Raw genomic sequence first — 12,932 nt, 5'->3', positions numbered from 1 at the left:
CTTGGCACTATCTGCGAGCTACAGACCGCGATATGCTGATTAAACGAGCCTTCATTAAAGCGATTACATGCACAAGGAGGCTTGATTTCCCACAGGCAGCCAAATAACAAAGATGGGGGGAAAGGATGTTTTTGGGTGGGGGGGGGCATGTTATGAGGAAGGGACTACTGACATTGTTGTCTTGTTTGCGTTAAACAACTCCGGCCTACTTGAAGGAGTAACTTCGTACGCTTGCCGTGTGTTGGATTGACCTGTTCTCACCTCGCGGGGACAGCCAGCTTGTTGCCGTGACGATTAGCCATACCTGACTCACCACACCTACAGGCCGCTTCCAGGTCACCGAGCTTCCAGCATGGAAGACCTTGCCCAAGACTCAGAGAAACATTACTTCTGGTTCATTTCATTAAGTCTCTGCATAAGCAGTGGAGGTTGTTTGAGGGAGTTAAAGTCACCCGGAGAGACCATCTCGTCCTTCACTGACAGAAACTTTTGTATTTGAAATCAGAGGGAGCAACTCCAACTTACCAACTTGGTAACATTTTCATAATAATGATGCAAAGTATGCTTCAAAATGGTGTATCACCATCTTCCAATCTAAGAATTTACATGGTAGATAGCTTGTTAAGAATCATATAAATTGTAGTGGACTGTTTGAATATAGTGAATATATATATATATATATATAATATATAATTATATATAATTATAATATATATATTAATAATATATATATATAATATATAATTTTTCAACATTCAAGCATTGACTGGCAATAGCCTACCGAGTTAGAAGATACTGTATAAACACACTGTTGTTGTTTTTTTACCCCCAACTACTGCAGCCCTGCAAGCACCTATATGATGTTTTTATGATGCTGTATTGCCATATATAAATAGAAATGTTCCTAATTATAAGACAGGTATTTGTTGTACTTTTGTATGGGAGATGTTCGTTTATGTGAATTCTGATGCTTCAAAATTTTATAATGACCACAATCTTGTTGTGTAAATAAGATTGTGTTTGTGTAATAAACATAAAATTTGAATTAAAGGACGATAGGGTTATTATATACTGACTATATGCGCATTTGATATGTTTATGAGTATTGTTTGTGTAATGTGAAGAAAAAAATATTGTTTAATTGAACTTCACATAGCAGTATTGCAAATGTTACTGTCGATTCAAAATTTCCTACGCAATAATTGGAGTACATTATAATATTTTTTAACCTGATGTTTCATACAGTATTTTAATTATAGTAATTACCATTATCTTACATATATTATTGTCTCCCTGTAATTGTTAAATCATTACTTTTCATTTGTGATTGTGTGTGAGAAATCATTGTGTATACGGTCCTTTTTGAAAAATGACTTAAGTTGCTCAAAGTGGTCCCCGACCACAACATACTGTATGTACTGAAAATCACAGATGTTTTCAAAACAGCCATGAGTAGTACGAGAGGAACTGCATTTATGTGCTCATCTGTAGTTTTCTCCTTTTTCGTCTGTATTCCTTGCCCTCGTAAGTGTCACCATGAATCACCGCAGCACTCAACGGCAGCGACCAAATTGGATGTATGAGGTGTCCGAGTTGTGCTCCAGTACATCTGTGTGCACAAATAAGCCTATGTGTGAGGGCAAAGAATTGTTCAGAGCCTCTGGGTCAATTATGAATGTAAAAAAATGTAAAAACTGTAAACATTCATCATCATGACAAGTAACAATTACTTTATCAGAAGCACCAGCATCAAAGCACAAGCAATAGTAATATCTCGAGGTGGTGACCAAGAATTGATGAGGTCACTGTGAAGCTCAACGTGACAGCTGGGGGAGGCTTCTCTGCTCCCCTTAAAATACTTCTTTTTCTGCTTCCCCAGATATTTTTGCCGATGTACTGATATGACACCTGAGTGCAACACCGCACACACTTTACTTTAAACAAACTGAAGAAGTGAATTAAATATGCCAAATATTGTATCGGCTGACTAAATCATGATACCTGCTTTGGCAAACAATCTTAAAAATAATTGCTTGTTGCGAAGTCAATGCAAAGACATTGTGTTCTTGTGATCTTATTCGAGGAAATCCCGTCAAGGTTATGTTAAACTTGGAATTTAAATTCTTCATCAAATACTGAAGGTCAGTGAAGTGAACCACGAGTAGCCATCGAATTATTTCTCAAAGACGATCAGACAGTGATATATTTATCATGCACATTGAAAGAAACACAATAACATTGCAATGATGATGATCTACTCCAATAATTGTGCTGGATTTGTTTTTTTAAATTAAATTATTGTGAAGCTGACTTGATGCCTTCTGGTATTGCAATGGTGGTTCATAGCAGGAAATACAAATTGGCCAAGTATTAGAAATTGGCTTCAAAGTTACATCGTGACTATAACTATAATAGCCGAAAGGTGCACACTGTTTGGAGACTCTGCTGATGAGCAGTGGGCGAGGCCTGAAACACAGATGGTTGTTCTTGCTTTCCCACAGTGTTAATCATACATTGAGCACTGAATTGAAGGAATTACAGTGAAGGTTTAAAAGTCCAGTAATCAACTCCTTATCTTACACAATTTCTAGGGTCACCCAACCATTGGTAATTACTTTCAAACAGCTTCAACACTAACTAATTATTAAACTGAGTTCTATCTTAAAGGGACAATAATGAACGCTGAGCTTTTATTTAAGAAATGTTTCCATCAGAGTTTAAAATGGTTTAAGTTTGTATGGGGAGAGATTTGTCTCAAAATTATTTCCACAAATATATCCGTGATTTACATTCATTCATTCATCTTCCATACCGCTTATCCTCACTAAGGTTGCGAGGGCGCTGGAGCCTATCTCAGCTGACTCCGGGCGAGAGGCAGGGTACACCCTGAACTGGTCGCCAGCCAATCGCAGGGTACATATAAACAAACAACCATTCGCACTCACATTCACACCTATGGGCAATTTTGAGTCTTCAATTAACCTGCCACGCATGTTTTTGGGATGTTGTAGGAACCCGGAGTACCCAGAGAAAACCCGCACAGGCACGGGGAGAACATGCAAACTCCACACAGGTGAGGCCGGATTTGAACCCGGGTCCTCAGAACTGTGAGGCAGATGTGCTAACCAGTCGCCCACCGTTCCGCCCACGATTTACATGTGTTATTTTAATGTTGTGTGTCCATTTATCGTGACTTACCATTTGTAAATATTGAATTCGGCTTGTGAATTGTTGAAGGTGAATTTGTGGATCACCTGTCACTCGCATTTATTTTTGAGACAAATGTAACGCAGTTTTCAAGATATTCACCCACGCACACATATAAGAAGTGTGGGAAGGCCCGTCCCTCCACCTGCTAGGCGGCACTGTTGCTGTCTCCGTTGAGAGCATAGACTATAAAATAGATGATTGTGAGCTAGCCACTGTTATCCCGCCGGGCGCCCGCATGAATATGAAAAATTATTTGAACACTAATAATAAGCTGGTTTTTGTATCTTGCTGAAAGATGAGGAAGGCCCATAAGTCTGACCACATACTTTAATACACAGTTTTCCTTACTCACTGTGTATCCACTTTCCTGCTGTCAAAATGAGTACGAACAAATGAGGTTGTGTCATACACGGCCACATGACAGAACATTGGGAAGGTGAGCCAAAGTGTAGGAACGTGCATGGGCACATACACAGCTGCATGAACCACTGGGATATGATTCAGAGGGCATCATCAAGCAGATGTGTTCATCTCAGGTGACGTGCCATCTTTGACATACTTGGAGTTTTCTTTACATCAACATCTGCCCTTTAATTACGCACATTCTCAAATACTCAGGTACATGAAAAGCTCAACTCTGCTCCTGAAGATGCAATGTAAACTGATGTTCCTCACAGAGCTAAATATCAGAGGTGTTTTCTCTTTTTTCCAGGGCCGAAAAGTCACATTTAAAATGTATAAAAGCAGTACATTTGTGGATATCAGCTCGGTGATGGTAGGTACTTTACACTTTGACCCTATACAATATTAATTAGTATATTCGTCCATCGTTCTTAGCCGCTAGTGTCATAGTGCCCAAGAGAACCAGAGCGGGAAATAGACGAATCACTTGTAATATGCTTTAGAATATGCTTGACTGGCAAAATATTTAAGAAGAAGGAAACATGTTTTTCCTTTATTAATAATCGGAGCGAGTAAGACATGGGCCGCACAGTGGTCTAGTGATTAGCACGTCTGCCTCACAGTTCTGAGGCTCTGGATTTGATTCTTGGGTGGGACAAGCTGTATAGTGCCAGCCACACCCGAAGTCAGCTGTGATAAGCTCCAGCGGTATAGAAAATGCATGGATGGATTAAGACATCCTGCAACACTGAATGAATACACAGAATTGTAATCTTATTTTTGGCTGCTTCCTCAACTCTTCATAAAGTTTTGGTAAAACTTGTTCAATAGTTTTTGAGTAATATTAATTAAGAATTAAAAAAAAAAAAAAAAAAAAAAAACACCTCCCTTACAAACTTAAGCCTTCACTAGTTAAAGTGCAAGTACAATGCAGTACCTTATAAAAATTATTTCTACCCTGTCAAATTAGAATTGTAAAATGACCTGATGATCCTTCTTCTAGGCTGATTTAAGAAAGCATATCAAGTCAAGCTAAAATAAAAGCTCTGGCCTTACACGTCGTGCTTGGTAGAAGTCACGAAAAGATTTTGCGCCGACACAAATGGGTAAACGCCCTAAACGGGACAGAAAATGGATTGCTGGAGTTCATTGATTCATTCATTTTCCATACCGCTTCACCTCACTAGGGTCGCGGGCGTGCTGGAGCCTATCCCGGCTATCTTCGGGCGACAAGCCGGGAACACCCTGAACCGGTCGCCAGCCAATCGCAGGGCACACATCAACAAACGATCATCCGCACTCACGTTCACACCTACAGACCATTTAGAGTCCTCAATTAACCTACAATGCATGTTTTTGGGATGCGGGAGGAAACAGGAGGACCCGGAGAAAACCCACGCAGGCACGGGGAGTACATGCACACTCCACACTAGGCGAGGCCGGATTTGAACCCGGGTCCTCAGAACTGTGATGGCGATGTGCTAAACAGTCGCCCAACTGTGCCGCTGCTTGAGTTCAAATAAATTTCAAAAATTGACTGACTTGGTTGAGTATTTTGAAAGGTGCGTGATAGTGTCAAAAGATTGTCTTTTGTTACCACACAGCCATAATGCTTGCTGCATTTTTGAAGCAGTCAGCTTCCACACCCTCTCCTCACCTCACCTCATGTGTCTCTTTGTTGCCTGAGGCTTGAAGGAGGGTAACCTCCCACCTCCGTCCAGCTGGAAGCGAGCCACAAGGGGATTGGCTTCCCGGCTTGTGTCAGGGAGGAACCGGCGCGCCAGGATACCCAAATATGGACTAAGATGATATCAGTTTGGATCCGTGACTCAGCAGCCGCTTATATGTGCGTGCAGTATTGATTGGACATATAAGGCCGAGTCTGAGAGTGGACTTGGCTGCGGTGTTGTCCACTGGACCGAATTGGACCCGCGAGACTCGTGGACCAGAATCTGCGAGCGTGAAAGCGCTCTTGTTGTCCGTTCATATTTACCTTTTTGGACTTTTCCTCCAGGCGAAAGGGCCTCGCCGTGTTTACAGTGGCGGCGGTTCCTGGCAACGTGCGTCATTACGCACGTCCGACATCCTGGGGGCGGGGCTCCAAGCGCACAGCGACCAATCGGAGCCTCGGATCGGGCTTCGCTCCGCATCGCATAAATAGAGAGAAATTGCTCGGCAGCTCGTCGTAAGAGAGGAAACGAGAGAGGCAGACGATCAGACAGGTTTTCAAAATTAAAGACTCACCAACACACGAGTGGAATGAAAGCATCTGAATTAGTCACTGGACTGCGCTTTGATTCCAACTGAAGGTACAAATCGACGACTTGGTATAGTAGAGTTCCACTATTTTGGAAGTTTTGCTGTTTTTCATAGTGATCGTCAATATAATAATACATCAGGACTTGCTGGAGTTGAGTTGAGTTGGGACCTTCACGAACTCTTGTAGCCTATTTGACTGTCTGATTTTAAAGCGAAAATGTCCACAATAATGGAACAGCCTTTTTATGACGACTCGTTTCTCTCTGCTTATGGCCATCCAGGCGCAGCCTTGCCAGACTACAAGTTACTAAAGCAGAACATGAACTTGAACTTGTCTGATCACTATCGGAGCTCCCACTTCAAGTCTCACCACCTGCGCGCCGACTCCGACTTGTACTCGGCGGCCACGGCGGACTCGGGCTCCGTCAAGCTCGCCTCTCCGGATTTGGAGCGACTCATCATCCACAACAGCAACGGGCTCATCACCGCCACGCCGACCCCGAGCCAGTACCTGTACAGCCGCGGGATCACAGAGGAGCAGGAGGGCTTCGCTGAAGGTTTCGTCAAGGCGCTGGACGACTTGCACAAGATGAACCAGATGGCGCCGCCCAACGTGTCCATCGGAACCGGGGGTGTCGCCTGCTCGGCGCCCGGCTCGGTGTTCGGCTCATCCATGCAGCCGGAGCCGCTCGAGTACACCAACCTGGGCAGTTGCACCAGCAACCCCGGCCTGTCGTCGGCTGTCAGCTACCCGTCCGCCACCATCAGCTACCTGCCGCACCACCCCTACCACCAGCACCACCACCACCACCAGCACCACCAGCAGCCGCACCAGCCGCAGGGCGCGGCGCACGGCTCCCACCCCTTCCAGCACTCGTTGGCCGGCGCCGGGCTGCACGCGCCGCGCTTCGGCGGCCTCAAAGAGGAGCCCCAAACCGTCCCGGACATGCAGAGCAGCGACAACAGCTCGCCGCCCATGTCTCCCATCGACCTGGAGAACCAGGAGCGAATCAAGGCGGAGCGCAAGCGGCTCAGGAACCGGCTGGCTGCGTCCAAATGTCGGCGGCGCAAGCTGGAGCGCATCGCCCGTCTGGAGGACAGAGTGAAAGTTCTGAAAACGGACAACGCGGGGCTCTCCAACACGGCCTCAGTTCTCCGGGAGCAGGTGGCCCAACTCAAACAGAAAGTCATGACACACGTGAGCAGCGGCTGTCAGCTCATGCTGTCGCCCAAAGTCAAGTCCTACTGAGGAAGCCAGACTTCTGAGCGAACACTTGAAATACACTGGACTGCAAGCGCACTGACGGCACACGCGACTGGAGTGTTGCGGCTGAAACTAAAGTACACGGAAATCAATGACAACCAACACAAGCTGTCCTGTTTACATTTGACTTTGTACATTGTGATGAATTCTGATGTAACTTATTTCTGTTGTCAGGTTGATCCTGACCTTTTTTTTTTTTTTTTTTTTTGTACCTGTACAGTATATTTAAGTAAAAGAAATGTCGCCATTGAGAAATGTGTTGTTCTTCATGGTGCTGTCAGCATTTTGAAATGTCACCTCTTTGGAATTATTGAGGCAATTCTCTAGAACACTGGCGGGCTGTTGTCGGAATCATCTGCGCTGTCAGCATTTCAATTCCTTGACCTTCAACACCCCAGATAGGATTGTTTTCCTATTGACGTACTAACTACCACGCCTTATATGGGGAACTTTTCTCACAAACGTCACAACACTAATAGGTTTCCGGAAACTCCCTCCTACAATGCTGGTCAGAGAGGCCGCATGTGTGAGTGTGAGATGGTTTGTCAATGAGCTACGGGAGTTTCCCAGTTCTGCTTTCAGTTTCCCCAAACAAGCTGTGAAAACAGGAGAGCCGTTGAAGCAAAAGTTTCACACAAAATAAGCAGATGTGGTTGTTAGCTGGGTTAGGAATTTACGAGAAGTGGTGCAGCATACGCAGTAAAATAACTAGGTTGCATAAACAGGAAAATATCTTTTAAGAGGCCATATTAAATGTTGATCTTATCTAAGCTGGCGGAAAACTTGACATGTACTTGGACTACTTGTACAAGTCAATTACATTTGATACACTTGAAGCTAAGACAACAGTCGATGTCAACCTGTAAACAGGCAACAATTGATAGCATGAACCACTATGTAGTGGTTCACATAGCTTCAGCGCAGCCAACTGTCAGATGGTTCCCAAATGCACCAATCACAACCAGCTTGCGCTTAGTTCATGTCATCCGATTTGGACTTAAGTGTAGTTTTAAGTGATTCAAAAAAAGAAGTCTTACTATTAGGCATCATGTACGCTACATCCAAACGTCACGTGAAACCACAGGCAAACATGGCGCTCAGGTGGGATACGTCAGTGAGTCCCCAACCACTGTGGCGTGAGATAGTCACTGTTCTGCAGGAGGAAAAAAACCCAATTTGCCGCCTTTTGTCAGAAAATTATTTATGGCAAATACTGTTCATCTATGCCAGTGACAGGCAGAACAATTAATGCTCTTCTACTCTATGGCAAAAAGTCCAATGAACACGTATCCATCGGTTCCCATTCAAAAACAGAATAACTTTGCTTTAAACAAGCCCAGATTTCAGACTTATTTGTGAAAAGTCATAATTTCATCCATCCATTTTCTGAGCCGCTTCTCCTCACTAGGGTCGCGGGCGTGCTGGAGCCTATCCCAGCTGTCATCGGGCAGTAGGCTGGGTACACCCTGAACTGGTTGCCAGCCAATCGCAGGGCACATACAAACAGACAACCATTCACACTCACATTCACACCTACAGGCAATTTAGAGTTTTCAATAACATGCATGTTTTTGGGATGTGGGAGGAAGCCGGAGTGCCCGGAGGAAAACCCACGCAGGCACGGGGAGAACATGCAAACTCCACACAGGCGGGGCCGGTGAATTGAACCCCGCTCCTCAGAACTGTGAGGCTGACGCTCTAACCAGTCGTCCACCGTGCTTCGTCATAATTTCAGTATGTATAATTTAATGTGACGTTTGGTGGTTGAGATTTTTCTCATGCAAGATGTTCCTCAGCTCAACTGTTAATGTAACAAACTAATGGCACACCCCAGAGGTGACAAAAGGTAGGACATTCAGAGCCATAAAACAAAACCACACTTCACATTCCCACTGCTTTAATCAATAGAGACAGAACAGTCAGGAAAATTCTTAGTATTTTTCTGAGAAAAAAAAAAAGGAAATTAACTTTTCAGTGCTTGAGACTTGGAGGTTGTCCCACCAGTTGTGTACCAGATGTACAAAGATAACACATCTAACAGAATAGGTTGGGCTTTTGACAAGCAGGAAGTCACTTAGGACTGCTCCACAGAAGCGCATATCATCTGAGGAAAAGTGCTACTATTAAGGGGACCTTCACATTTACTGCTTGAAGAAGAACTCTTTACTCTTCTCAACGTCGGGAATGATTGTGTCGCTGCCTGGTTTCCAGCCGGCAGGGCACACTGTGAAAGAGGACAAAGTGCTTGTTCATATATCAGTCATTGACACACAGCAGTAGAAATGCACAGCGTACAAGTGTCAACACTCAGCGGGGTTACCAGGCCGCTCATTGCAAAATCTTTACTGTATTCATAATTATTAGGGTTGCATGATGACAAAAACAAAGAAAGTCACACGGTTCACATTCAAGCAATGATGCAAAGAAGACAAACCACAAAACCATTTAAATATATAAAGAATAGAAATCACTGCAGACAAAGAGCTGAGCATATTGAAAATCAATATCAGCATCTCAGAACCTCTTGAACTCACCTTCACCATATTTGTCAGTGTGCTGGAAGGCCTGGACCAGGCGCAGGGTCTCGTCTACAGAGCGACCCACTGGCAAGTCGTTGATGGTGATCTGCCGCAAAATGCCTTTGTCGTCAATCACAAACAGACCCCTGACAGACAGAAAATGCGGGTTAAGTGCCTTTCCTTCCCAAAAGTAGACAATCATTTCTATTACACAGTCTCAACTCTGGGGCTGCATTTGAAGGCCAATAATGTCCTAATGCAGCTGAAATTATGTCCAAATTCAAGTTTGAAGTGGGATACAGCCTTCTTTAGGCTTTTTTTTAAAGCATGTCTGCTATCCTTTATGCCAAGATTTTTTGCTAGCCTGTAAAATATTTGATTGAGCCTCGTTTCCCTTAATCGAGCATGCAATGCCAAATCTTAAAATTACATTAATATGTAACCAACACATAGCCACCCAGCATCATGATATGAGGCTGAGACTGGAGACATTTAAAAAGCAAGACAGGTGGATCCTCCAAAGGGTGCAGCCTCTTAATTGGTGACATTGTAACATGGTCTCGTGTCCCAAGTCTGTGTGACCTGTATGAAATGCCGTCATCCTCTTTCAGCACACCATAGTCTCTGGAAATGCTCTTTGTCAGGTCTGCTAACAGGGGAATTTTCATGTTACCCAGACCTCCCTGCTTTCTAGGTGTGTTGATCCTAGAGGGGAGGGGGGAAAAAAAAAAACAGTACATAAAAATAGCACAAATTCAATTTTCTCTTTATAAGACAAAACACTTTGTAAAACCTGCACACTTAGTGAATGACAGGTTCACGATCATTACCAACTAAATATTTTGAAAATGCAAATGAGTGTTGAACGCTAAACGTCACACATCTTCCAGAACGTTCAATATAGAAATTGGAGTTTGATAAGACTCATTGCATCACTGGGAACTTATCTGGTGTACGCAGAGAAGCAGGATACCGGCAGATAACCTGACCCGTGTGGTGGTGCTTCTTCAAGCTAGCAGAACGACAAGAAAGCGTACTGACAAGAACTCATTGCTTATGTGCTGGGCTGTCCCCATTAGATTTGCCACACAGACAAGTTGTTTTCTAACTAGTATATGTGTGTCTTGCTTTGCAATGGTGATGGAGCTCTCTCTCTCTCTTAACCCAACAATCACATCAAACAAAGACACTTCACTTCTGTATGTGTAATGCCAAACTTGTCTGTCGGATGCATTGGTTTAGTCTGCTGTGACACCATTTATTCAACTCATCTCCCATTTGAATCAAACAGCAACACGAGAAGAATAAACAGTACTTAATAGACACGGGTAACCTGGAGAGTAATGCAGGCTCCAGACAAAAACAAAACCAAGATGACTTTTTTTTGTAACGGAGAAATGAATGCTAGAAGACTACACTTTACCCCACCAGGAATAATGCAACAACAGCCGTATGCAGCAGCATAAACGTGTGATACAGTAACTCGAGGTTAGAGAAAGAAAAGTTTCTGCAGAACCGGGAAGATTTCTCACCAGGCCAAGTGACTGAAGTGGGAGTCCACAGAGCAGCCGAGCACCTCGCAGCCAATTTTGCGGAACTCTTCGGCTCGGTCGCTGAATGCCACGATCTCAGTAGGGCAGACAAACGTGAAGTCCAGAGGGTAGAAGAACACCACCACATACCTTCCTGAAGGGCAAAGAGGGGGAAAACAACATGGAAAAAGTCAAAACAAGTAAAAGCTGGTGTACAAAATGTGATATTACCTTTGTAGTCAGATAGCTGGATGTCATTGAATTGTCCATCCACTACAGCTGTAGCTTTAAAAGCTGGGGCCGGCTTGCCAATGTTAGCGTTTCCACAAGACATGATGGTGGTAGTGGTGCCAAATGACTGCAAAAGACCAAGCGAGCATATGTTTGACATGCAGTGACACCTAAAAATGCTTGGAGACTTCAGGGGCTCTTTTTTTTTTTGAAGACTGTTTTTCAGCCTTTTGGGGATCAGTGCACTGCTTTTACACTCGGCGAGCAAAACCATGGAGTCACATGCAAGTCATGTTCAACCAGCAGGGAACAAAAGCTTATTAGCAAACTTGTATAACCTTGGGGGGGGGGGGGGAATTAAAAAATAAGCACGCAGCAGCGTTGGGACGTGTGCAAAACTCAAAAAGGGAAGCGACTACATGTACGTACGTAAAAAAAAAAAAAAAACAATCTGCCATTATTAAACAACATTAGGTTGATAAAGCTATCTTAACCGTAAAGTGGTTATTTAAATTTCAAAAAAAGAAAAAAAAAGCGATGCATAAAAGAGTTTGCTTGATTACAATCGATTCGCTGAAGAAATGACAAGTTAAAACAAAACAAAAAAAGTTACACGTGCTGTGGTTATTGTTCAAGAACGGCTTTTATTGTGATCATTTTTAAACTGGGCTATAAACTCGAAGTTTGCAGCAGCTCCGGTAAGACAAGGAATTTGCGTGAGCCGTGGTTGAGACAAAGCAAGGACCATTAGGCCCACACACACTGAAGAATAGAAACAATAAGACCCGCACTGCCTGCTTAGCTCCATGTTAGCTTACCTATCGGCGGTCAACCACATTTGAACTTTTATTGGTTCCACAACAAACACCAGTTAGTTACGGTCACGCAGTGGTTGCACAGTGACAGCGTGCGAAAGTAAAGTTGGGAAAACGTCAAATTCTGACCTGTCTGAGCGAAGTTGTCGGCGACGTAACACTGTTGGCTTGGCAAGGGAAGCTTCACGAGGCCGACTGACTGCGGCTGCGCGGAATAAGTAGGCGGTGCCGCGGAGGAGGCTGCAAGTGACCCATTCCTCCAAAATAAAGGCTCAACTCTTGTGGTTGAAGTTTTTCACATTCTGACGTAGTCACGCTCAGGGACGTAGCTCGTCATTTGGGGGCGCAAGGAAAACCCAGTCATGGGGCCTTCCACATCCGTGGACTGCACTGACAAAGGTTTTATTTTCACCTTAACACAAGGTCATTTGAAATCTGTTATAATTATCTGACAGCATAAGTTACTAGTTACGTAACTTTTTTTTAATGTCCCTGCCTTCTATAGTGAATAATATTTTCAACATGGATGTCTATCACCAACTAAAAAGTATGAATTTGAGAGAATTCTCCTGGTTCCTGCTAGTCCTTAAAATGCTTATTGAGGATTACTATTTAACAATTGAATCATCTCAGCGGCACGGTGGACGACTGGTTAGAGCGTCTGCCTCACAGTTCTGAGGACTGGGGTTCAATCCCCTTC

General features: G+C 43.8%; 2 protein-coding genes across 2 annotated transcripts; one reads left to right on the top strand and one right to left on the bottom strand.

Annotated features, from left to right (window-relative positions):
• The first annotated feature begins 5,462 nt into the window (after positions 1–5,462).
• On the top strand, positions 5,463–7,390 carry LOC133403896 (transcription factor JunB-like). Its single transcript, XM_061679289.1, has one exon. The coding sequence runs from the start codon at positions 6,089–6,091 to the stop codon at positions 7,118–7,120; it is 1,032 nt and encodes a 343-aa protein (XP_061535273.1). The 5' UTR covers positions 5,463–6,088; the 3' UTR covers positions 7,121–7,390.
• Positions 7,391–9,015: 1,625 nt separating this feature from the next.
• Positions 9,016–12,452, bottom strand: prdx2 (peroxiredoxin 2). The gene is made up of 6 exons (XM_061680130.1): positions 12,362–12,452; positions 11,418–11,544; positions 11,187–11,340; positions 10,237–10,359; positions 9,670–9,800; positions 9,016–9,359 (listed from the first exon to the last, which is right to left on the bottom strand). Exons 2-6 carry the CDS (start codon positions 11,518–11,520, stop codon positions 9,277–9,279), a joined length of 594 nt encoding a protein of 197 aa, XP_061536114.1. The 5' UTR covers positions 11,521–11,544; positions 12,362–12,452; the 3' UTR covers positions 9,016–9,276.
• Positions 12,453–12,932: the final 480 nt, after the last annotated feature.

This window comes from Phycodurus eques, chromosome 6 (genome assembly GCF_024500275.1).
Source record: "Phycodurus eques isolate BA_2022a chromosome 6, UOR_Pequ_1.1, whole genome shotgun sequence".
Taxonomy (NCBI): Eukaryota; Metazoa; Chordata; class Actinopteri; order Syngnathiformes; family Syngnathidae; genus Phycodurus; species Phycodurus eques.
The sequence above is the reverse complement of the archived record's forward strand: the minus strand, read 5'-3'. Positions and strand labels throughout refer to the sequence as shown.

What these genes read in the sequence shown, in the direction of transcription:
- LOC133403896 (XM_061679289.1), top strand. Translation starts at nt 6,089, where the DNA reads ATGTCCACAATAATGGAACAGCCTTTTTATGACGACTCGTTTCTCTCT.
- prdx2 (XM_061680130.1), bottom strand. Translation starts at nt 11,520, where the DNA reads ATGTCTTGTGGAAACGCTAACATTGGCAAGCCGGCCCCAGCTTTTAAA. An exon ending in CACTTCAGTCACTTGGCCTG is followed by an intron (nt 10,360 to 11,186) that starts GTGAGAAATCTT and finishes CCTCCCCTCTAG; the next exon opens with GATCAACACACCTAGAAAGC. An exon ending in CACTGACAAATATGGTGAAG is followed by an intron (nt 9,360 to 9,669) that starts GTGAGTTCAAGA and finishes CCTCTTTCACAG; the next exon opens with TGTGCCCTGCCGGCTGGAAA.